We start from the raw sequence: 24,024 nt of genomic DNA, 5'->3' as shown, positions 1-24,024 counted from the left end.
CATCCTTTCCAGTTCTGATGAAGGGTCTTGACACAAAACAATGGCTGGTCATTCCCCTCCACTGAAGCTGTCTGACCTGCAGAGTTCCTCCAGCATTTTGTGTGAATTGATTGGATAGAAATGTACAAGATTATGAGAGGCCTAGATAGAGTGGAGAGCCAACATCCCTTTTCCCCAAGGTGTCAATGGCCAATACCTGAGGAATTCCTTTTAAGGTGAGTGTTGGAAACTTTAAGGTAATGTCAGAAGTTGTTCTTTTAAGGCAGAGAGTGGTAAGTGCCTGTAATACACTGCTGGGTTGGAGGCAGATACATTGGGGACATTTAGAAGTCTCTTACACAGGCACATGGATGGCAGAAAGGTGGAGGTTATGGGCTGACGGACCCATACTGTGCTCTACTGTTCTTTGTTTGATCTCAGAGAGAGAGAGTAGGTTACATAAAAATGGAGAATTCAGTGTTCATGCCATGGCTTAATAGACAAGCCAGGAAGAATGAGAGATGCTGGTTTTCTTGTTTGGGTTCAGCCTCACACCATCACTGGAAGAAGCCGAGGACAGGCAGGTCATTCTGGGAGTGGGGAAGGGCTTTAAAATGGCCAGTGCTCAACAAAACATCCAATTTTTATGCAAAGCGTTGCTGCCACAAAACAACAAACTTCACGATCTACAGTTGATAGAAAAATGTTTGTGAACTCTTTGCAATTACCTGGCTTTCTGCATTAATTACTCATAAAATATGGTCTGATCTTCTTCGAAGTCACAATAATACACAAGCACAACCTGCCTAAAAGAATAACACACCAACGATTGTACTTTTCATGTCTTTATTGAACAAATGTTTAATCATTCACGGTCCTGGCTGGAAAAAGCACGAAATCCCTTGTATTTAAAAACTAGTAGAGCCTCTTTTAGCAGTAATAACCTTCACCAAATGTTTCCTGTAGCTGCTGATCAGATTTGCACAACACTGCGGATGAATTTTAGGCCAATTCTCCATAGAAGAATGTTACAGTTCATCTACATTTCCGGGACACTTTGCATGAACACGCCTTTTCAGGCCATGCCACAGTATCTCAAGTGAGTTAAGATCTAGACTGCCTTGGCCATTCCAAAACACACGTTTTCTTCTTCTTAAACCATTTTGTTGTTGATTTACTCGTGTGTTTCGGATCATTGTCTTGTCACATTACCCAGCTTCTATTAAGCATCAGGTTATGGATCACTACCCTGACATTCTCCTGTAAAATGCCTTGATATAATTTTGAATTTATTGTTCCCTCAATGATTGCAAGCTGCCCAGGCCCTGAGGCGGCAAAGCAGCCCCAAACCATGATGCTCCTTTCACCTTTTTTCACAGTTTGCATGAGGTTTTGGTGTTGATTTGCAGTGCTTTTTTTCCTCCAAAAAGAGTGGTATGCATTTCTGACAAAAAGTTCAACTTTTGTCTCATCTGCCCACAGGAAATTGTTCCAGAAACAGTGTGGAACATCCAGGTTATCTTTTGCAAACTCGAAACATGTGGCAATATTTTTATTTTTGCAGAGCAGTGGTTTCCTCCCTGGTGTCCTTCCATGAACACCATTCTTGTTCAGTGTCTTTCTCATAGTGAACACATGAACAGAGACTTTAGCAAGTTCTAGAAATTTCTGCAGGTCTTTTGCTGTTACCCTTGAATTATTTTTGACCTCCTTTAGTACTGCACTTTGTGCTCTTGGTATCTTTGCAGAATGCCCATTCCTAGGGAGAAAAGCAACAGTACTGAGTTTCCTCCATTTGTAGACAATTTCTCTCACTGTAGTACGCTGCATGATCAAACTATGTCCGAAGAAAATCCACCACTCCAAACAAACTGGAAAACTTGCAGTCAGAAAAGGTTGACCAGGTTGCCAAGTCAGTACAAGGTGCTATGACTACCTCCTCACAAGGAGATGCTGCAACAGAACAATTGTCATACGTTCGTGACACCATCCACGAATCAGCACTCTCCATCTTTCAAAGAAAGACCAGTAAGAGCAGTGACTGGTTTGAGGGAAAGTCTAATATTATTACTCCTGTCATCGAAGTCAGGCGTGCAGCTCTCACAGAGTATAAGCGTTCACCATCTGACCAAACACTCCAGGCATTTCGATCTGCTAGAAGCAAAGTGCAACAGACTGCAATGCAGTGCGCAAATGAGTACTGGCTCCAGCTCAGTGAGGACAGTCAGACAGCAACTGTGACAGGAAACATCAGATCCATGTATGATGGTATCAGGAAGGCCCTTGGCCTATCGCAGAGCAAGACAGCATCCCTGAAGACATCCAGCAGTGAAATAATCACCGATAAAAGCAAGCAGATGGAATGCTGGGTAGAACACTACTCTGAGCTCTACTTAAGGGAAAATGTTGTTGTTAGCTCAGCCATTGATTTCATCAATTGTCTACCAGTCAAGGATGAACTTGACCCCAAACCAACCATTGAGGACCTCAGCAAAGCAATTGAAAGTCTAGCCCCAGGGAAAGCTCCTGGCAATGATGGGATTCCTCCAGACCTGATCAAACACTGCAAAAGCTCACTCCTCCAACCTTTACACAAGGTCCTCCGTCAGTGCTGGAAGGAAGGAACCGTACCACAGGATATGTGTGACTCCAAAATCGTCACTTTGTACAAGAACAAGGCTGATAGGAGAGACTGCAACAACTACAGGGGTATCTCCCTCCTGAGTACAGTCAGCAAAGTGTTTGCTCATGTAACTCCGGCATGTCTACAAACTCTGGCAGAACGGGTCTACCGAGTCCCCATGTGGTTTTCGCGCAAGGAGGTGAAATGTCGACATGATTTTCTCACTCCATCAACTCCAAGAGAAGTGCAGAGAACAACAAAAATGTTGCTTTCATCAACTTGATCAAGGCACTCGAACTTGTCAGCAGGGATGGGCTCTTTCAGATTCTCCTCAAGATCGGCTGTCCCCCGAAACTCCAAAGTTATCAAGTCATTTCATGACGACATGAGGTCTACCGTTCAGTACGATGGCAGCTAATCAGAGTCCTTCACTACTCGTAGTGGAGTCAAACAAGGATGCGTGTTGGCCCCAACATTATTCGGCATCTTCTTCTCTCTGCTATTGAAGCATGCGTTTGGGACGTGGACAGAAGGCATCTACATGCACACCAGGTCTGATGGGCGGCTGTTCAACCCTGCGTGCCTGAGAGCAAGAGCAAAGGTGCGGAAGATCTTAATACATGACATGCTCTTTGCCGATGACGCTGCTATAACCTCGCACACCAAACAGCAACTACAAACTCTCATGGACCGCTTCGCTAAGGCATGCAAGGACTTCGGGCTTACCATCAGCCTAAAGAAAACAAATGTCCTTGCCCAGAACGTAGTGGAGACACCAGTCATTACCATTGACGATTACGATCTAGAAGTGGTCCACGAGTTCACATACTTGGGGTCGACCATTAGTGACTCTCTCTCTCCCTCGATGCTGAAATCAACAGGCGTATCGGCAAAGCAGCATTGATCCTTGCTCAACTCTCTTCACGGGTCAGGGAGAATCCAAGACTCGCTACAAAGACCAAGACTACTGTGTACAATGCATGCGTTATCAGCACCCTCCTGTATGGTAGCGAGACTTGGACCATCTACTCCAAGCAGGAGAGGAAACTCAATAGTTTTCACCTGCGCAGCCTTTGCTGCATCCTCGGTATCACCTGGAGAGACAATGTCTCAGAGTCTGAGGTCCTCTTCCGTGCTGGATTTCCCACAATGTTCACGCTTTTAAGACAACGCAGACTGCGCTGGCTGGACCATGTCCGTCGTATGAAGGATGGTAGATTGACAAAGCACATCCTCTACGAAGAACTAGCAACAGGCAAGAGGAACGTTGGTAGACCCCAGCTTCGCTTCAAGGACCTCTGCAAGCGCGACATGAAAGCCTTAAAAATCAACATAGAGCGCTGGGACGATACAGCAGGTGACCGCAACAAATGGCGAGGTACTCTTCAACAATACCTAGAGCAAGGGGAAAGAGTGATCCTGAGTCAGTTTGAAGAGCGGAGAGCTACACGGAGAGCACAGCGGACAGCGGACAACAACTCCACAACGCCCTACACGTGCAGCAACTGTGGCAGAGTCTGCCATTCCGGGATCGGCCTCAATAGCCACAGTCGACGCTGCTCGACAAACCAGTGACTACCAGAGGCAGAGTACCCATGATCGACCATCACCGACAGAGGCCACCACCATGGACTGATGAACACTCAGCTCTTTAGAAATGCTTTTGTTGCCTTTTCCAGCTCGATGCATCTCTACAATTCTTCTCTGGTCCTCTGAAAGCTATTTTGATCGAGGCATGGTGCACAAAAACAGATCTTTCTTGAGAACAGCAGGCTCTGTCGGTACCCTGACTTTGTGTGTCTTTTATAGGGCAGGGCACCTCTACAACCCACACCTCCAATCTCATCTCATTGATTGGAACATCTGACTCCAAATAGCTTTTGTAGAAAGCATTACCCCAGAAGTTCACAGACGTTTCTAAACCTAGACTGTGATTGTTTAATTGGTGTACTCAGTAATGACAAGAAGTAGTACAATTGTGTGCGTGTTAATTAGTTTAGGCAGATTGTGTTTGTCTATTATTGTGACTTAGATGAAGATCAGACCACATTTTATGAGTAATTAATGCAGAAAACCTGGTAGTTGCTAAGGGTTCACAAACTTTTTCTTGTATACACATCCAATATTCTGCTCTTAAGATATCCCTAGAAATGGAATAACATCAAATTGATAAGAGACAATTTGGTGACAGTACAGTGGCAAGACAGGTGAAGCTCCAGTGACCCTGGTCCAAATCTGGTTTCCTGTGCTATTTGTGCACACTTTGTGAAGTCTCCCAGTGACCGCATGGGTTTCCTCAAACATCCCAAGTACTTGTGGGTTAGAAGATCAACTCACCATCGTGAATTGTCTCTAGTGTGACAGTGAGTAGTAGAATTGAGGAGCGGATGATGATAGGATTGTTGGAAAAACACAATGGAATTAATGTGGGCAGCCTGATGGTCCCTGTACTCAGCTGGGTTGAAGGAATCATTTCCAGAGTTTAGGCTCATCGTTTACAAGTTGCTGATTTTGAAATACTGTAATTTCTGAACAGCTCCAGCAGACGGAGCCACTATGCCATGAGCTGAAGTTGATTGATCAGCATGCAGTTTCTTTGTGTTTTGTGCAGGCTTAGAGTTGTTTTTCATTAAAGAGGGTTCTTAAGATTAATCTCATCCCAAAAAAGCTACATACCTGAATTTATCTGATGACTGCACTGGGCTCTGGGAGCTCCAGGTCAAAATCGCCAACCTACACTCAAGACTTTCAAGAAAAAAAAGGAGTGAGTGAAGTTTGAACATTCTCAAGGAATCGAGCAGACAGCTGGGGAATTTTTGTGGGGGTGTTCCTGATTTACTTTGCATACTCTGCTGAAGATTTCTTTGTGATTAACAAAAACGGCTAGGAGACAGGCAGGGACTGCTGAAGTTGGTGGGGAATGTGAAAAAGCATCCAATCATTACAGCTGACCATACAATGTCAGGGACCTGTGGAATCCCAGCTGGATCCAACATAAACCTTTCAGATTTGGAAATGTAGCCTCACTCCTCCACATCAGTTGCAAATACTGAACTCCTTTCTCAATAATACAGTAGAATTGTCTCCTAGATGCAGACGGCAATTTTTCCATAGCAGACACTTTCTGGGCAATTACAAAAGGAATCGGGATCAGATTTACTATCACCAGCATATGTTATGAAATTTGCAAAGTTTGTGGCAACAGAAAATGATAACAGAGAGAGAAAAAAACTGTGAATATATATAAAATAGCGAAATAAGTAGAGCAACAAATTAGAAATAAAAAAAGTAGTGAGCTAGTTTTCATGCGTTTAATGTCCATTCAGAAATTGGATAGCAGAGGGGAAGAAGCTGTTCCTGAATCGCTGAGTGAGTGCCTTCAGGCTTCTGTACCTCCTTCCCAATGGTAGAAATGAGAACTAGGCAAGATCTGGGTGATGGGGGTACTTAATGATGGACGCTGCCTTTTTGAGGCATTGCTCGTTGAGGATGTTCTGGATACTATGGAGGTCAGTGCTCATGATGGAGCTGACTAAGTTTGCAACTCTCTGCAGCTTATTTTGATCCTGTACCATGCTCCCCCTCCCATACCAGAATACCAGATGGTGGTACAACCAATTAGAATGCTCTCTACAGTACACCTGTAGAAATTTGCGAGTGTTTTAGGTGACATACCAAATCTCCTTAAACTCCTAATGACATACTGGAGTTACAGCTGATGTCCTTATTCAACAAAATAAATTAAAATTTGAAATGTTTTCTTTATACTGAGTTTGTTTACAATCTGCACTGGTTTGCTTCATGCATTGAACATAAAATATTAATGTTTCATAAGCTCCTACTGCCCTCGTGTGTTGAAGGAGGGAACTCCTCCAATGTCTTGGAGATTGGCAGGATTTTTGATGAATGTATAGACACACATCCTTCCTTGTGTGCTGCTCTCTAGTGTTCACTCCGTGGAAGACAAGCTGGATCGCCTGTGGCTGACCCAATGCAAGACTACTTGTTTTACCTTTGTCCACTGAACAAGCGCGAGATGAGAAACTGCTGCATACTTGTTCTTGCAGAAACATGGCTCCAGGACAACATCCCAGGCACCATCAATCTACAGGCCATGCCACTCAGGAACTTGTACTAATATTACTTTTTGTGACTGTATGTGCTATTGTATGTGACTGTATGTACTGTATTTTGCACCTCGGCTCAAGAGGAACACTGTTTCATTTAGCTGTACAAATGTGTATGTTTGAATGACAATTAAACTTGAACAAGCTTTGTCTGCTGACTGTAGCTTCAAGAACCAGTTTGGGGCAACCTAATTTCTGCAACAGAGACAGTATAGATTGAAGTGTTTCCCGGTTGACCTGTGCATTAGTTGACAATGGGATCACTGAAGATACCAAAAGCTGTTTGTCTGACTACATTGTTGCATGCCTCCCTGAGCAGTCAATGTTTCCGCCCTCTGCCTTTCTGATCCTGACAAAGGATCATGGCTCAAAATGTTTAATCATTTCCATGGATGCTGCCTAAACTACAAAGTCCCTCCAGCATTTTGTGTGCGTTGTCTAGATTTTCAGAGTCTACAGAATCTCTTGCTGCAAAGAATTGGATTGTACAACACCACCAACCAACAGAGGACTTCAACATCATACTTCATTTTGTAGGTCATTTAAGGGTTTGTCCAAGGGTTAAGAGAGTTTTATAAATGATGAAACATATATTCAGATGATCTGAAACGTTGACCTCCCCACTCCCACTCTCTCTCAAACATGTCCAGCAGCTTGTCTTCATTTCAAGGCTCTGCGGGATTTGGTTGCTGTATTCCTTCTCATCTTCTCTAGCCTGAGAACTTGGACCCAATGCATTGTCCAAAGCCTTAGAGATGAAATCTCCAACTGCTCTGGTGGGAAGAAGGCTTCTGCACTTACCCAGTGAAGACGAAGTTGATCTCCCACGTAACTGGCCAACATCAACCCCTCAGTCCATGCTATCAAGATGAAAGTTTCATCATTGTCATAACGTAGTGCTTACTGGACCCTCTTCTGTGCATACTAGCTCCTCCAGATAAGTACATAACAGTACCTATACATTCAAACCCACCTCAGGAGATGAGAATTGCTTTAGAAGTGCAACTTTGTCTTACCTTTAGAGCTGGAAGCTCTTTGGCTGGCTCAGCGGTAGCTGGAATAGACGGAATGGTTGGAACTTCATGGTTTGGACCTGTCTCCTCCACACTTGGAACATCACTGTAAAGACATGGGGAAGGGAGACTCCATGAATGCTATCTCCTGTGGTTAGCTCTATAGAACCACGACACCTAAACAATTACCTTCTTCATTAAAAAGAAAATGGTCAGCATTTGCTGAGGATGCTTCTCTGCCCAATGAAGCAGTGAAGGCTACCTCAGCAAATATATTTAAGACAGGGTTGGATAGATTTTGCATAGTAGGGGCATTAATGGTTATGGGGAAAAGGCAGGTAGGTGGGAATGAGTCCATGGTCAGATCAGCCATGATCTTATTGAATGATGGAGCAGGCTCAACGGGTCAGATGGCCTACTTCTGCTCCTATTTCTTACGTTCATCCAATAGTGGGAAAGTCTGAACCACAGGGCACAGTTTCAGAATAGAAGGATGTCCTTTTAGAACGGAGATGAGGAGGAATTTCTTTAGCTAGTGGGTGGTGAATCTGTAGAGTCCATTGCCACAGACAGCTATGGAGGCCAAGTCATTGGGTATATTTAAAGCAGAGGCTGATAGGCTCTTGATTAAGGATGTCAAAGGTTATGGGGAGAAGGGAGGGGAATAGAGCTGAGAGGGAAAATAAATCAGCCATGATGGAATGGTGGAGCAGACTCGATGGGCCAAATGGCCTAATTCTGCTCCGATGTCTTATGGTCCAGGGGGACCAGTCAGATATAGATAAAATTTCAATGTTCAACACCTTCCCCACCATTCTCGGCAGTCCTTGCCACAGAATGAAACCACTTTCTCCAATGAAGATTGAAGATTCTATTACAGATGGATGAACACAGCAAAGAGCCACAAGTTCAAGACAAAGGCAAACGTCCATTTCACAACTGGATGAAGCAGTTCTACCCTACTAACCTCTCAGTGACACGAGTCAGGGAGAGGAACTCATGATATGAGCAAAGCTTTCAAACATTTCAGCTTTGTTCAAACCTCGTAGGATCAGCAGTGCAAAAGGTGAGCTGCTTCAAGTTCCTGGGTGTCAACATGTCTGAGGATCTCTCCTGGGACTAACGTATTGATGTAGTTGCAAAGAAGGCACGACAGTGGCGATATTTCATTAGGAGTTTGAGGACATTTGGTATGTCACCAAAGTCAGACTAATTTCTAAAGGTGCAGCAGGCACTGCGGCCAGCTCTGAGGCTGCGTAAGGAAGGATAAAGTCAGGCAGAACAGTTATGATAGGGGACTCAACAGTTAGGGGGTCCTATGCGGCGAAAGAGACGCTAGGATGGAGTGTCGCTTCCCAGGTGCTAGGGTCCAGGATGTCTCGAGCAGCAGTAGCGTGGCACTAACTGCTACGCTACCTACTCATGACTACCATGAGGGAGGAGGTACAGGAGCCGAAAGACACACCATCAACATTTGGGAACAGCTTCTTTCACTCTGCCATCCTATTTCAGAGTGGACCACAGAACCATGAATACTTCCTCACCTCTTGCAATACTTATTGGTCTATATATCTTATTGTCACTTATCGTAAACTTATCTACATTGGAATCCAGTTAACGGGACACATCAAGGCCAGTACATTTTGGCCCAATTAAGCGGCTACCCCAATTAGCTGAAATTTCATGGAAATAGTTAAAAAAGGTATATAAAAGACAATCTTCTATTTACCTGAGTAACAAATTATGCACTTAAATGAAATACAAAACAAATTACAATACTATCAATACTACTAAATACTATAAAACTATGTATTAGTTCATAATAGTTACTGATGGGATGCTGCCAAATTCTTTTGATTGATTGTAAGTGAACAAAATCAGCGCAAACACCTCATACAGGTAACGGACTGCCTTCAAACAATACTTCACGATTGCATCCTCCAAATCTTCGTTCTCATTGTAACATTCAAAATGGTTGTCAATGCCTTCAGAGTTTTCATTGTTCATAACTTGCTGACATAGGAAAACAGTTTCATTTTCACTCCAGGGCATTTCAGTCATCTCCAAGACTGAATGCTTGAAACCACAATGAACAAAACCATTCTGAATGGTCTTACTGTTTGTTACTTGACAGCTATCAGTGACAAAAATTGCTGTTTTTTGTACATGAACACAAGTAAAAACTGTTCATTCTGAGCATGGTGTAGTGTTTATCGGCCACACAACATGTATGTGACTGACACTGGTTAGACACTGTTTGGCAACAGTCTCCGGTCCCAATTAAGCAGCATAGTGTCCCAAATAAATGAAGGGAATTCTGGCTATTTTCTTGATTTGGTTTTTGTTCTTTAAGAGTTGTTCCATATGAGCGGATGGCCCAATTAACCCGAATCCACTGTATTGCACTGTACTGTGGCCACGAAACAATAAATTTCATGACAAATATCTGTGATAGTGATTCTGATTCTAAATTCGTTATCATATAATGAAATAGTAACTTCAAGCACATTTAAAGGAAATGAGGTCTGGGGATTATTAGTGCGCAAGTGAACCTGTAGAAAATCCTGAAGGATTGGGCAGAAAGCCTGTGTACATCTTTGCCAGTGGAAATACACATTTTAAGACCACAGTGTAGCATAATCCCAATAGTTGCAATGGCCAGATGTTACCTCAAGAACCACATTTTCTCCCACTTATTGACAAGCCCTTGGTCTTTGTGGTTCTTCAAAGAACTAATGGCACCAGCTAACAGGATCAAGCCCAGAATAAGTGCTACACCTGCCCATTTACCTCCCCCCTCACCTCCATTCAGAGCTCCAAACAATTCTTCCAGGTGAGGCAACACTTCACCTGCGAATCTGCTGGGGTCGTCCATTGTTTCCGGTGCTCCCAATGCGGCTTCCTCTACTCTGGTGAGACCTGGTGTAAACTGGAGGACTAGTTGTCAGGCACCTTCGCTCCATTCACCAAAAGCAGAACTTCCCGCTGGGCAAACATTTTAATTCTGATTCCCATTCCCGGTCCAACATGCTGGTCCATAACCTCTTGGGCCACAATGAGGCCATCCTCATGGTGGAGAAGCAACAGCTTATATTCCGTCTGGGGAGCCTCCAACCTGATGGCATGAATGTCAATTTCTCCTTCTGGTAAAAAAAAATCCCCCCCAACTTTCCCTCATCTTCTATTTCCCATTTTGGCCCCTAACTCTTCTCACCTGCGAATCACCTCCCCTCCAGCTTCCCTTTCTCCTACAGTCCACTCTACTCTCTTATCAGATTCCTTCTTCTCCTGCCCCTTACTTTCCCACCCACCTGGCTTCACCCATCACCTTCTAACTATCCTCCTTCCCTTCTCGCACCCCCCACTGTTTATCTTTTTATTCTGGCATCCTCTCCCTTCTTTCCAGTCCTGAAAAGGGTCTTGGCCCAAGACGGTGACTGTTTAATCATTTCCATGGACGCTGCCTAACCTGCTGAGTTCCTCCAGCTTTTTGTGTGCATTGTTCTAGATTTCCAGAATCTGCAGAAGACCTTGTGTTTGGAATCCTCTTATCCTGCTCATGTCTGGATTTGCACCACCTTTTGTGATGATAAATAATGGAAACTATAATAACGAATACCTCATTACTGTAAAATGTTATTTAAAATCCAGGTGTTGTAATGGTTGCAAATTAACTATCAATCAACTACGGTATTTCACACCCTGGTTATTATAACTTAATGGGAAATCAGAACAAGTTTCGGCCTGTTTTAATCTGATGGTATTAAACAGTATTATTTAATTTTAAACACAGGATTTGGTATATTTGCTTGGAATTTGCTCATGGCGTCAGGTTTCTACATCAGAGCTAGGAATCATCCTGCTCTGAAGTTTCCACCATCATTATGTGTCATGTCACTGAAGTTACCATGGAACCCAAAATCATCTTATTTTAGTTTAAACACTGGGTGAGGTTGCAGTTTAAATGCAGATTAACAGGAGTCCATTAATATTGGACAACGGACTGATCGGCAGATTCCCATTCCCTGTCTTTAAGCTTCTCCGTGCGTCTGTTTCCAAAATGTGATGCAAGGTTTTGTGAGGAATGATCTAGATCTTTCTTTATATTGTAGTTTATCACTCAAAAGAAACTGCAGTGTCTTCAGAAGTCAGGGAGTTGAGGAGCTGTGACATCTGGTAACTATGACAGAAGGGACGAACGCCGGAACCTTTTGGACACCCTTGCAGGTGTCTGACCGAATACCTAGATCCAATATTCACAATTTGCAGGATGAAGATGGAGCAAATGCCCTTCTGTAAACTCCACCCCATTGTTTATGGCCAGATAGCCAAATTGGCAGATAGATCAGTGTCAACATCTCAGAGATCTTCCTGGGCCCAACATATGAAGAAACAAGTCCAGTGGGTATGCTTTAGGTATCTGAGGAGATATGGTGTGCCACCACACACCGTAGCAAATTTCCACAAAAATACCATGGAGTGCACTCTCAAAAGCTCAAAGTCAAGTCGAGTCACTTTTATTGTCATTTTGACCATAACTGCTGGTACAGTACACAGTGAAAACGAGACAACGTTTTTCAGGACTATGGTGCTACATGAAACAATAGAAAAACTACACTGAACTACGTAAAACAACACAAAAACTATGCTAGACTACAGACCTACCCAGGACCGCATAAAGTGCACAAAACAGTGCAGGTATTACAATAAACATTAAACAAGACAATAGGCACAGTAGAGGGCAGTAGGTTGGTGTCAGTCCGGGCTCTGGGTATTGAGTCTGATGACTTTGGGGAAGAATCTGTTACATAGTCTGGTCGTGAGAGCCTGAATGCTTTGGTGCCTTTTGCCAGATGGCAGGAGGGAGAAAAGTTTGTATGAGGGGTGCGTGGGGTCCTTCATAATGCTGTTTGCTTTGCGGATGCAGCACGCGGTGTATATGTCTCTAATGGCGGGAAGAGAGACCCTGATGACCTCACTATCCACTGCAAGGTCTTGCGATCCAAGATGGTGAAATTTCCGAACCAGGCAGTGATGCAGCTGCTCAGAATGCTCTCAATACAACCTCTGTAGAATGTGGTGAGGATGGATAAATGTGGTGAGTAAATTTATAATCAAAGTACATACTGTATATGTCACCATATACAAGCCTGAGATTCATTTTCTTGCAGGCATTCACAGTAGATATACAGTGCCTATAAAAAGTATTCATTCCCCTTGGAAGTTTTCATGCTTTATTGTTTTACAACATTGAATCACAGTGAATCTGTCTTTTTTGACACTGATCAAGAGAAAGGACTCTTTCGTGTCAAAGTGAAAACAGATCTCTACAAAAATATCTAAATAATTGATTGCATAAGTACTCATCCCCTTCAAGTCAGTATTCAGTACATGCATCTGTGGCAGCAATTCTAGCCTTGAGTCTGTGTGGATAGGTCCTTATCAGGTTTGTACATCTGGACATTTCAATTTTCCCGCATTCTTTACAAAACTGCTCAAGCTGTCAGATTGCATGGGGATTGTGAGTGAACAGCCCTTTTCAAGTCCAGCCACAAATTCTCAATTGGATTGAGGACTGGACTCTGACTTGGCCACTCCTGGACATTAACTTTGTTGTTTTTAAGCCATTCCTGTGTAGCTTTGGCTTTATGCTTGGGGTCATTGTCTTGCTAGAAAACAAATCTTTTCCTAAATCACAGTTCCCTTACAGACTGCATCAGGAACCTTTTTCCAGCTGACTTCAGAGTCTCCCACATGCCTTCTGGCAAACTCTAGCCAATATTTCATGGGAGTTAATTTTCAACAGTGGTTTTTGTTTTGCCACTGTCCCATAGAGCTGCGACTGGTGAAGCATCTAGGCAACAGTAGTTGTATGCCTAGTCGCTCGAATCTCAGCCAGTGAAGCTTGTAATCCCTCCAAAGTTGTCACAGGTCTCTTGGTGGCCTCCCTCACTAGTCCTCTTCTTGCACAGTCACTCAGTTTTTGAGGACGGCCTGCTCTCGGCAGATTTACAGCTGTGCCATATTCTTTCCATTTCTTGATGATTGACTTAACTGTACTGCAAGGGATATTCAGTGACTTGGAAATTTTCTTGTATCCATCTCCTGACTTGTGCTTTTCAATAACCTTTTCATGGAGTTGCTTGGAGTGTTCTTTTGTCTTTGTGCTGTAGTTTTTGCCAGGATACTGACTCACCAGCAGTTGGACCTGCCAGATACATGTGTATTTTTACTATAATCAATTGAAACATCTTGACTGCACACAGGTCTCCAAAAACAAATTTTCATTTAACAAATTGTGTGACTTCTACGTTTGTAAAACCAATTGGCTGCACTAGTGATGGTTTGGTGTGTTACATGAAAGGAAGGAAAATACTTATGCGGTCAGTTATTTTGTGCTTTATATTTGTAATTAATTTAGATCACATTGTAGAGATTTATCTTCACTTTGACATGAGTCTTTTTTGTTGATCATTGTCAAAAAAGCCAAATTAAATTCATTGTGATTCAATGTTGTAAAACAATAAAGCATGAAAACTTTCAAGGGGAGTGAATACTTCTTATTGGCAATGTAGAAAATACAACAGAATCAATGAAAGACCTACAAAAAAAAAGGATGGAAAACAATTTACAAATTACAACAAATTGTGTTCTTTGAATGAATGAATAAGTAATAACAATGAATACATAAGTAATAAATAATATTGAGAATATGTGCTGTAGAGTGTTTGACAGTGAGTCCACAAGTTGTGGAATCAGTTCAGTGCTGGTGTGAGTGAAGTTATCTACGCTGGCTCAGCAGCCTGATGGTTCTAGGGTGATAACTGTTCCTGAACTCGGTGGTGTAGGTCTAAAGGCTCCTGTACCATCTTCTTGATGGAAGAAACGAGAAGAGAGCATGGCCTCAATGGTAGGGGTCTTTGATGATGGATGCTGCTTTCCTTACGATATTGATACCAGTTAATTATCACAGGACTTCAGTACATGGCCAGGTACACTGTCTAGGCCAGACGTTTTCTGTGGGTTCACCCTCCAGAGGAATGTTCCCAGATCAGTCTCAGAGGCTGAAACCACAGGGTCATTTGGGGCTGTGAAAGTTCATGGAAGGGGCTCCATGTTTTGTCGGTCAAAGCGAGCATAAAAGTTTGGTCCCAAATTCCGCATTTGAGATGGCTTTATGGACCTTCTGTATTTTACTTTATCACCAGACTTGAACACCACTAATGTGGCCCTCAGCAGATTGCGGATCTCTTGGTTCATCCAGGGCTTCTGGGTGGGGATGACCGAATGACACTGATGACTTTATGAACTCCGTGACAACCACAGCATATTCACTCAGATCCTCAAATGAGTCCTTGAACACTGCCCAGTCTACTGAGTTGAAGCTGTTCCTCTGCCTCCTGTGTCCACCACTTTGTTGTCCTCATCGCTGAAGCCTTGCTCCTTGGCCTCTGCCTGTACGCAGGCAGGCAGAAGGACAACTAGATGATCTGACATCCCACTATGCTGACCAGGGACGAAACGCAAGGCAGCCCCGATCATCGCTGAACAGCGGTCGAGTGTGTTGGGAACCCTGGTGCTGCAGGTGATATGTTGATGATAATCGGACAGAGTTTCTTCAAGCAAGGCTGTTTGAAGTCCCTGGCAATGATGTGAAAGGCATCGGAGTAGGCAGTTTTTTGTTTGCTAATCATGGCACTCAAATCAAGTGTTGGCTTGGCATCTGCCTTTGGCTGGTTGCATCACTGGAGGCTCCAACATACAGGATTGGAGGAGGCCAGACAGGGTAATAGGCTCAGCCAGCTCCATCATGGGCACAACTGAGGACATCTTCAGAATCAGGTTTAACATCGCCGGTTTATGTAGTGAAATTTGTTAATTTAGCAGCAGCAGTGCAATGCAGTACATGACAATATAGAAAAAAAAATAAATCAAATACAGCAAGTAAAATATATATATTAAATAGTCAAATTAAAAATTGTACAAAAACAGAAAATAAAAGTGAGGTATTGTTTATGGGTTCAATGTCCATTTAGGAATCAGAGGGCAGAGGAGAAGAAGTTGTTCCTGAATTGCTGAATGTGCGTCTTCAGGCTTCTGTATCTCCTTCCTGATGGTAACAAAGAGAAGAGGGCAAAAGATGGTGCCTCGAGAAGGAGCATCCATCATGAAGGACCCTCACCACAACATGCCACCTTCTCATCACCCTCACCGCAACATGCCATCTTCTCATTACCCTCACCGCAACACGCTATCTTCTCATCACCCTCACCGCAACATGCTATCTTCTCATCACCCTCACCGCAACATGCTATCTTCTCATCAGCCTCACCGCAACATGCCATCTTCTCATCACCCTCACCGCAACATGCTATCTTCTCATCACCCTCAACGCAACATGCCATCTTATTACCCTCACCGCAACATGCCATCTTATTACCCTCACCGCAACATGCTATCTTCTTATCACCCTCACTGCAACATGCCACCTTATCACCCTCACCGTAACATGCTATCTTCTCATCACCCTCACCACAACATGCCATCTTCTCATCACCCTCACCGCAACATGCTATCTTCTCATCACCCTCACCGCAACATGCCATCTTCTCATCACCCTCACCGCAACATGCTATCTTCTTATCACCCTCACTGCAACATGCCACCTTCTCATCACCCTCACCGCAACGTGCCACCTTCTCATCACCCTCACCGCAACATGCCATCTTCTCATCACCCTCACCGCAACATGCCACCTTATCACCCTCACCGCAACATGCTATCTTCTCATCACCCTCACCGCAACATGCTATCTTCTTATCACCCTCACCGCAACATGCTATCTTCTCATCACCCTCACTGCAACATGCCACCTTATCACCCTCACCGCAACATGCTATCTTCTCATCACCCTCACCGCAACATGCCATCTTCTCATCAGCCTCACCGCAACATGCCATCTTATCACCCTCACCGCAACATGCTATCTTCTTATCACCCTCACCACAACATGCTATCTTATCACCCTCACCGCAACATGCCATCTTATCACCCTCACCGCAACATGCCATCTTCTCATCACCCTCACCGCAACATGCCATCTTATCACCCTCACCGCAACATGCTATCTTCTTATCACCCTCACCACAACATGCCACCTTCTTATCACCCTCACCGCAACATGCCATCTTCTCATCACCCTCACTGTAACACGCCATCTTATCACCCTCACCGCAACATGCCACCTTCTCATCACCCTCACCACAACATGCCATCTTATCACCCTCACCGCAACATGCCACCTTCTCATCACCCTCACCGCAACATGCCATCTTCTCATCACCCTCACCGCAACATGCCATCTTATCACCCTCACCGCAACATGCCACCTTCTCATCACCCTCACCGCAACATGCCATCTTATCACCCTCACCGCAACATGCCATCTTCTCATCACCCTCACCGCAACATGCCACCTTCTTATCACCCTCACTGCAACATGCTATCTTCTTATCACCCTCACTGCAACATGCCACCTTCTCATCACCCTCACCGCAACGTGCCACCTTCTCATCACCCTCACCGCAACGTGCCATCTTCTCATCACCCTCACCGCAACGTGCCACCTTCTTATCATGCAACACGCCACCTTCTCATCACCCTCACCGCAACACGCCATCTTCTTATCACCCTCACCGCAACATGCCTTCTTATCACCCTCACCGCAACACGCTATCTTCTCATCACCCTCACCGCAACATGCCACCTTCTCATCACCCTCACCGCAACATGCCATCTTATCACCCTCACCGCAACGTGCTATCTTCTCATCACCCTCACCGCAACGTGATATCTTCTCATCACCCTCACCGCAACGTGCTATCTTCTCATCACCCTCACCGCAACGTGCCACCTTCTCATCACCCTCACCACAACATGCCACCTTCTCATCACCCTCACCGCAACATGCCATCTTCTCATTACCCTCACCGCAACACGCTATCTTCTCATCACCCTCACCGCAACATGCTATCTTCTCATCACCCTCACCGCAACATGCTATCTTCTCATCAGCCTCACCGCAACATGCCATCTTCTCATCACCCTCACCGCAACATGCTATCTTCTCATCACCCTCAACGCAACATGCCATCTTATTACCCTCACCGCAACATGCCATCTTATTACCCTCACCGCAACATGCTATCTTCTTATCACCCTCACTGCAACATGCCACCTTATCACCCTCACCGTAACATGCTATCTTCTCATCACCCTCACCACAACATGCCATCTTCTCATCACCCTCACCGCAACATGCTATCTTCTCATCACCCTCACCGCAACATGCCATCTTCTCATCACCCTCACCGCAACATGCTATCTTCTTATCACCCTCACTGCAACATGCCACCTTCTCATCACCCTCACCGCAACGTGCCACCTTCTCATCACCCTCACCGCAACATGCCATCTTCTCATCACCCTCACCGCAACATGCCACCTTATCACCCTCACCGCAACATGCTATCTTCTCATCACCCTCACCGCAACATGCTATCTTCTTATCACCCTCACCGCAACATGCTATCTTCTCATCACCCTCACTGCAACATGCCACCTTATCACCCTCACCGCAACATGCTATCTTCTCATCACCCTCACCGCAACATGCCATCTTCTCATCAGCCTCACCGCAACATGCCATCTTATCACCCTCACCGCAACATGCTATCTTCTTATCACCCTCACCACAACATGCTATCTTATCACCCTCACCGCAACATGCCATCTTATCACCCTCACCGCAACATGCCATCTTCTCATCACCCTCACCGCAACATGCCATCTTATCACCCTCACCGCAACATGCTATCTTCTTATCACCCTCACCACAACATGCCACCTTCTTATCACCCTCACCGCAACATGCCATCTTCTCATCACCCTCACTGTAACACGCCATCTTATCACCCTCACCGCAACATGCCACCTTCTCATCACCCTCACCACAACATGCCATCTTATCACCCTCACCGCAACATGCCACCTTCTCATCACCCTCACCGCAACATGCCATCTTCTCATCACCCTCACCGCAACATGCCATCTTATCACCCTCACCGCAACATGCCACCTTCTCATCACCCTCACCGCAACATGCCATCTTATCACCCTCACCGCAACATGCCATCTTCTCATCACCCTCACCGCAACATGCCAGCTTCTAATCACCCTCACAGCAACATGCTATCTTCTTATCACCCTCACTGCAACATGCCACCTTCTCATCACCCTCACCGCAACGTGCCACCTTCTCATCACCCTCACCGCAACGTGCCATCTTCTCATCACCCTCACCGCAACGTGCCACCTTCTTATCACCCTCACTGCAACACGCCACCTTCTCATCACCCTCACCGCAACACGCCATCTTCTTATCACCCTCACCGCAACATGCCTTCTTATCACCCTCACCGCAACACGCTATCTTCTCATCACCCTCACCGCAACATGCCACCTTCTCATCACCCTCACCGCAACATGCCATCTTATCACCCTCACCGCAACGTGCTATCTTCTCATCACCCTCACCGCAACGTGATATCTTCTCATCACCCTCACCGCAACGTGCTATCTTCTCATCACCCTCACCGCAACGTGCCACCTTCTCATCACCCTCACCGCAACATGCTATCTTCTTATCACCCTCACCGCAACATGCTATCTTCTCATCACCCTCACCGCAACATGCCACCTTCTCATCACCCTCACCGCAACATGCTATCTTCTTATCACCCTCACCGCAACATGCCACCTTCTTATCACCCTCACCGCAACATGCCATCTTCTCATTACCCTCACCGCAACAAGCTATCTTCTCATCACCCTCACCGCAACATGCTATCTTCTCATCAGCCTCACCGCAACATGCCATCTTATCACCCTCACCGCAACATGCTATCTTCTTATCACCCTCACCACAACATGCTATCTTATCACCCTCACCGCAACATGCCATCTTATCACCCTCACCGCAACATGCCATCTTCTTATCACCCTCACCGCAACATGCCATCTTATCACCCTCACCGCAACATGCTATCTTCTTATCACCCTCACCACAACATGCCACCTTATCACCCTCACCGCAACATGCCATCTTCTCATCACCCTCACTGTAACACGCCATCTTATCACCCTCACCGCAACACGCCACCTTCTTATCACCCTCACCGCAATACGCTATCTTCTCATCACCCTCACCGCAACATGCCATCTTCTTATCACCCTCACCGCAACATGCCACCTTCTTATCACCCTCACCGCAACATGCTATCTTATCACCCTCACCGCAACATGCCACCTTCTCATCACCCTCACCGCAACATGCCATCTTATCACCCTCACCGCAACATGCCATCTTCTCATCACCCTCACCGCAACATGCCATCTTATCACCCTCACCGCAACATGCCACCTTCTCATCACCCTCACCGCAACATGCCATCTTATCACCCTCACCGCAACATGCCATCTTCTCATCACCCTCACCGCAACATGCCACCTTCTTATCACCCTCACCACAACATGCTATCTTCTCATCACCCTCACCGCAACGTGCTATCTTCTCATCACCCTCACCGCAACATGCCATCTTATCACCCTCACCGCAACGTGCTATCTTCTCATCACCCTCACCGCAACGTGCTATCTTCTCATCACCCTCACCGCAACGTGCCATCTTCTCATCACCCTCACCGCTACATGCCACCTTCTCATTACCCTCACCGCAACATGCTATCTTCTCATCAGCCTCACCGCAACATGCCATCTTATTACCCTCACCGCAACTTGCTATCTTATCACCCTCATCGCAACATGCTATCTTCTTATCACCCTCACCGCAACATGCTATCTTCTTATCACCCTCACTGCAACATGCCACCTTCTCATCACCCTCACCGCAACATGCTATCTTCTTATCACCCTCACCGCAACATGCCACCTTCTTATCACCCTCACCGCAACATGCCATCTTCTCATTACCCTCACCGCAACACGCTATCTTCTCATCACCCTCACCGCAACATGCTATCTTCTCATCAGCCTCACCGCAACATGCTATCTTATCACCCTCACCGCAACATGCCATCTTCTCATCACCCTCACCGCAACATGCCATCTTATCACCCTCACCGCAACATGCTATCTTCTTATCACCCTCACCGCAACATGCCATCTTATCACCCTCACCGCAACATGCCATCTTCTCATCACCCTCACCGCAACATGCCATCTTATCACCCTCACCGCAACATGCTATCTTCTTATCACCCTCACCGCAACATGCCACCTTCTTATCACCCTCACCGCAACATGCCATCTTCTCATCACCCTCACTGTAACACGCCATCTTCTTATCACCCTCACCGCAACACGCCACCTTCTTATCACCCTCACCGCAACACGCTATCTTCTCATCACCCTCACCGCAACATGCCATCTTCTTATCACCCTCACCGCAACATGCCATCTTATCACCCTCACCGCAACATGCCACCTTCTCATCACCCTCACCGCAACATGCCATCTTATCACCCTCACCGCAACATGCCACCTTCTCATCACCCTCACCGCAACATGCCATCTTCTCATCACCCTCACCGCAACATGCCATCTTCTCGTCACCCTCACCGCAACATGCCACCTTCTTATCACCCTCACCACAACATGCTATCTTCTCATCACCCTCACCGCAACGTGCTATCTTCTCATCACCCTCACCGCAACGTGCCACCTTCTTATCACCCTCACAACATGCTATCTTCTCATCACCCTCACCGCAACATGCTATCTTCTTATCACCCTCACAACATGCTATCTTCTCATCACCCTCACCGCAACATGCTATCTTCTTATCACCCTCACCGCAACATGCCATCTTATCACCCTCACCGCAACGTGCTATCTTCTCATCACCCTCACCGCAACGTGCTATCTTCTCATCACCCTCACCGCAACGTGCCACCTTCTCATCACCCTCACCGCAACGTGCCACCTTCTCATCACCCTCACCGCAACGTGCCACCTTCTCATCACCCTCACCGCTACGTGCCATCTTCTCATCACCCTCACCGCAACATGCCACCTTCTCATCACCCTCACCGCAACATGCCATCTTCTTATCACCCTCACCGCAACATGCCATCTTATCACCCTCACCGCAACATGCCACCTTCTCATCACCCTCACCGCAACATGCCACCTTCTCATCACCCTCACCGCAACATGCCACCTTCTCATCACCCTCACCGCAACATGCCACCTTCTCATCACCCTCACCGCAACATGCCATCTTCTCATCACCCTCACCGCAACATGCCACCTTCTCATCACCCTCACCGCAACATGCCACCTTCTCATCACCCTCACCGCAACATGCCATCTTCTCATCACCCTCACCGCAACATGCCATCTTCTCATCACCCTCACCGCAACATGCCACCTTCTCATCACCCTCACCGCAACATGCCACCTTCTTATCACCCTCACCGCAACATGCTATCTTCTCACCCTCACCGCAACATGCCATCTTCTCATCACCCTCACCGCAACATGCCACCTTCTCATCACCCTCACCGCAACATGCCACCTTCTCATCACCCTCACCGCAACATGCTATCTTCTTATCACCCTCACCGCAACATGCTATCTTCTCATCACCCTCACCGCAACATGCCATCTTCTCATCACCCTCACCGCAACATGCCACCTTCTTATCACCCTCACCGCAACATGCCACCTTCTCATCACCCTCACTGCAACATGACACCTTCTCACCCTCACCGCAACATGCCATCTTATTATCACCCTCACCGCAACATGCCATCTTATCACCCTCACCGCAACATGCTATCTTCTTATCACCCTCACCGCAACATGCCATCTTATCACCCTCACCGCAACATGCTATCTTCTTATCACCCTCACCGCAACATGCTATCTTCTCATCACCCTCACCGCAACATGCTATCTTCTCATCACCCTCACCGCAACATGCTATCTTCTTATCACCCTCACCGCAACATGCTATCTTCTCATCACCCTCACCGCAACATGCTATCTTCTTATTACCCTCACCGCAACATGCTATCTTCTTATCACCCTCACCGCAACATGCTATCTTCTCATCACCCTCACCGCAACATGCCATCTTCTCATCACCCTCACCGCAACATGCCACCTTCTTATCACCCTCACCGCAACATGCCACCTTCTCATCACCCTCACTGCAACATGACACCTTCTCACCCTCACCGCAACATGCTATCTTTTTATCACCCTCACCGCAACATGCCATCTTATCACCCTCACCGCAACATGCTATCTTCTTATCACCCTCACCGCAACATGCCATCTTATCACACTCACCGCAACATGCCATCTTATCACCCTCAACGCAACATGCCACCTTCTCATCACCCTCACCGCAACATGCTATCTTCTTATCACCCTCACCGCAACATGCTATCTTCTCATCACCCTCACCGCAACATGCCATCTTATCACCCTCACCGCAACATGCTATCTTCTTATCACCCTCACTGCAACATGCTATCTTATCACCCTCACCGCAACATGCTATCTTCTCATCACCCTCACCGCAACATGCTATCTTCTCATCACCCTCACCGCAACATGCCACCTTATCACCCTCACCGCAACATGCCATCTTCTCATCACCCTCACCGCAACATGCCACCTTCTTATCACCCTCACGGCAACATGCCACCTTCTTATCACCCTCACGGCAACATGCCATCTTATCACCCTCACCGCAACATGCCACCTTCTTATCACCCTCACGGCAACATGCCATCTTATCACCCTCACCGCAACATGCTATCTTATCACCCTCATCGCAACATGCTATCTTCTTATCACCCTCACCGCAATATGCCATCTTATCACCCTCACCGCAACACGCTATCTTCTCATCAGCCTCACCGCAACATGCCATCTTATCACCCTCACCGCAACATGCCATCTTATCACCCTCACCGCAACATGCCATCTTCTCATCACCCTCACCGCAACATGCCATCTTATCACCCTCACCGCAACATGCCATCTTATCACCCTCACCGCAACATGCCATCTTCTCATCACCCTCACCGCAACATGCCATCTTCTCATCACCCTCACCGCAACATGCTATCTTCTCATCACCCTCACCGCAACATGCCATCTTATCACCCTCACCGCAACATGCCACCTT

At 46.1% G+C, this 24,024-nt stretch overlaps 2 protein-coding genes across 5 annotated transcripts in view; one reads left to right on the top strand and one right to left on the bottom strand.

Annotated features, from left to right (window-relative positions):
- epb41l5 (erythrocyte membrane protein band 4.1 like 5) overlaps positions 1-24,024 on the bottom strand; it is a 207,315-nt gene that overhangs the window by 9,270 nt on the left and 174,021 nt on the right. For all 4 annotated transcript variants that reach the window (XM_063048542.1, XM_063048540.1, XM_063048541.1 and 1 more), the window contains one exon: positions 7,746-7,848. In XM_063048542.1, the coding sequence (XP_062904612.1) occupies positions 7,746-7,848 (103 nt within the window). The remainder of the gene's footprint in view (positions 1-7,745; positions 7,849-24,024) is intronic.
- The window catches only part of si:dkey-3d4.3 (ras guanine nucleotide exchange factor F), a 180,430-nt gene that overhangs the window by 123,822 nt on the left and 32,584 nt on the right, over positions 1-24,024 (top strand). The window contains exon 9 of the transcript XR_010018039.1: positions 12,670-12,840. The gene's annotated coding sequence lies outside the window, so the exon portion shown is untranslated. The remainder of the gene's footprint in view (positions 1-12,669; positions 12,841-24,024) is intronic.

This window comes from Mobula hypostoma, chromosome 5 (assembly GCF_963921235.1).
Source record: "Mobula hypostoma chromosome 5, sMobHyp1.1, whole genome shotgun sequence".
In the NCBI taxonomy this organism is placed as follows: domain Eukaryota; kingdom Metazoa; phylum Chordata; class Chondrichthyes; order Myliobatiformes; family Myliobatidae; genus Mobula; species Mobula hypostoma.
The sequence above is the reverse complement of the archived record's forward strand: the minus strand, read 5'-3'. Positions and strand labels throughout refer to the sequence as shown.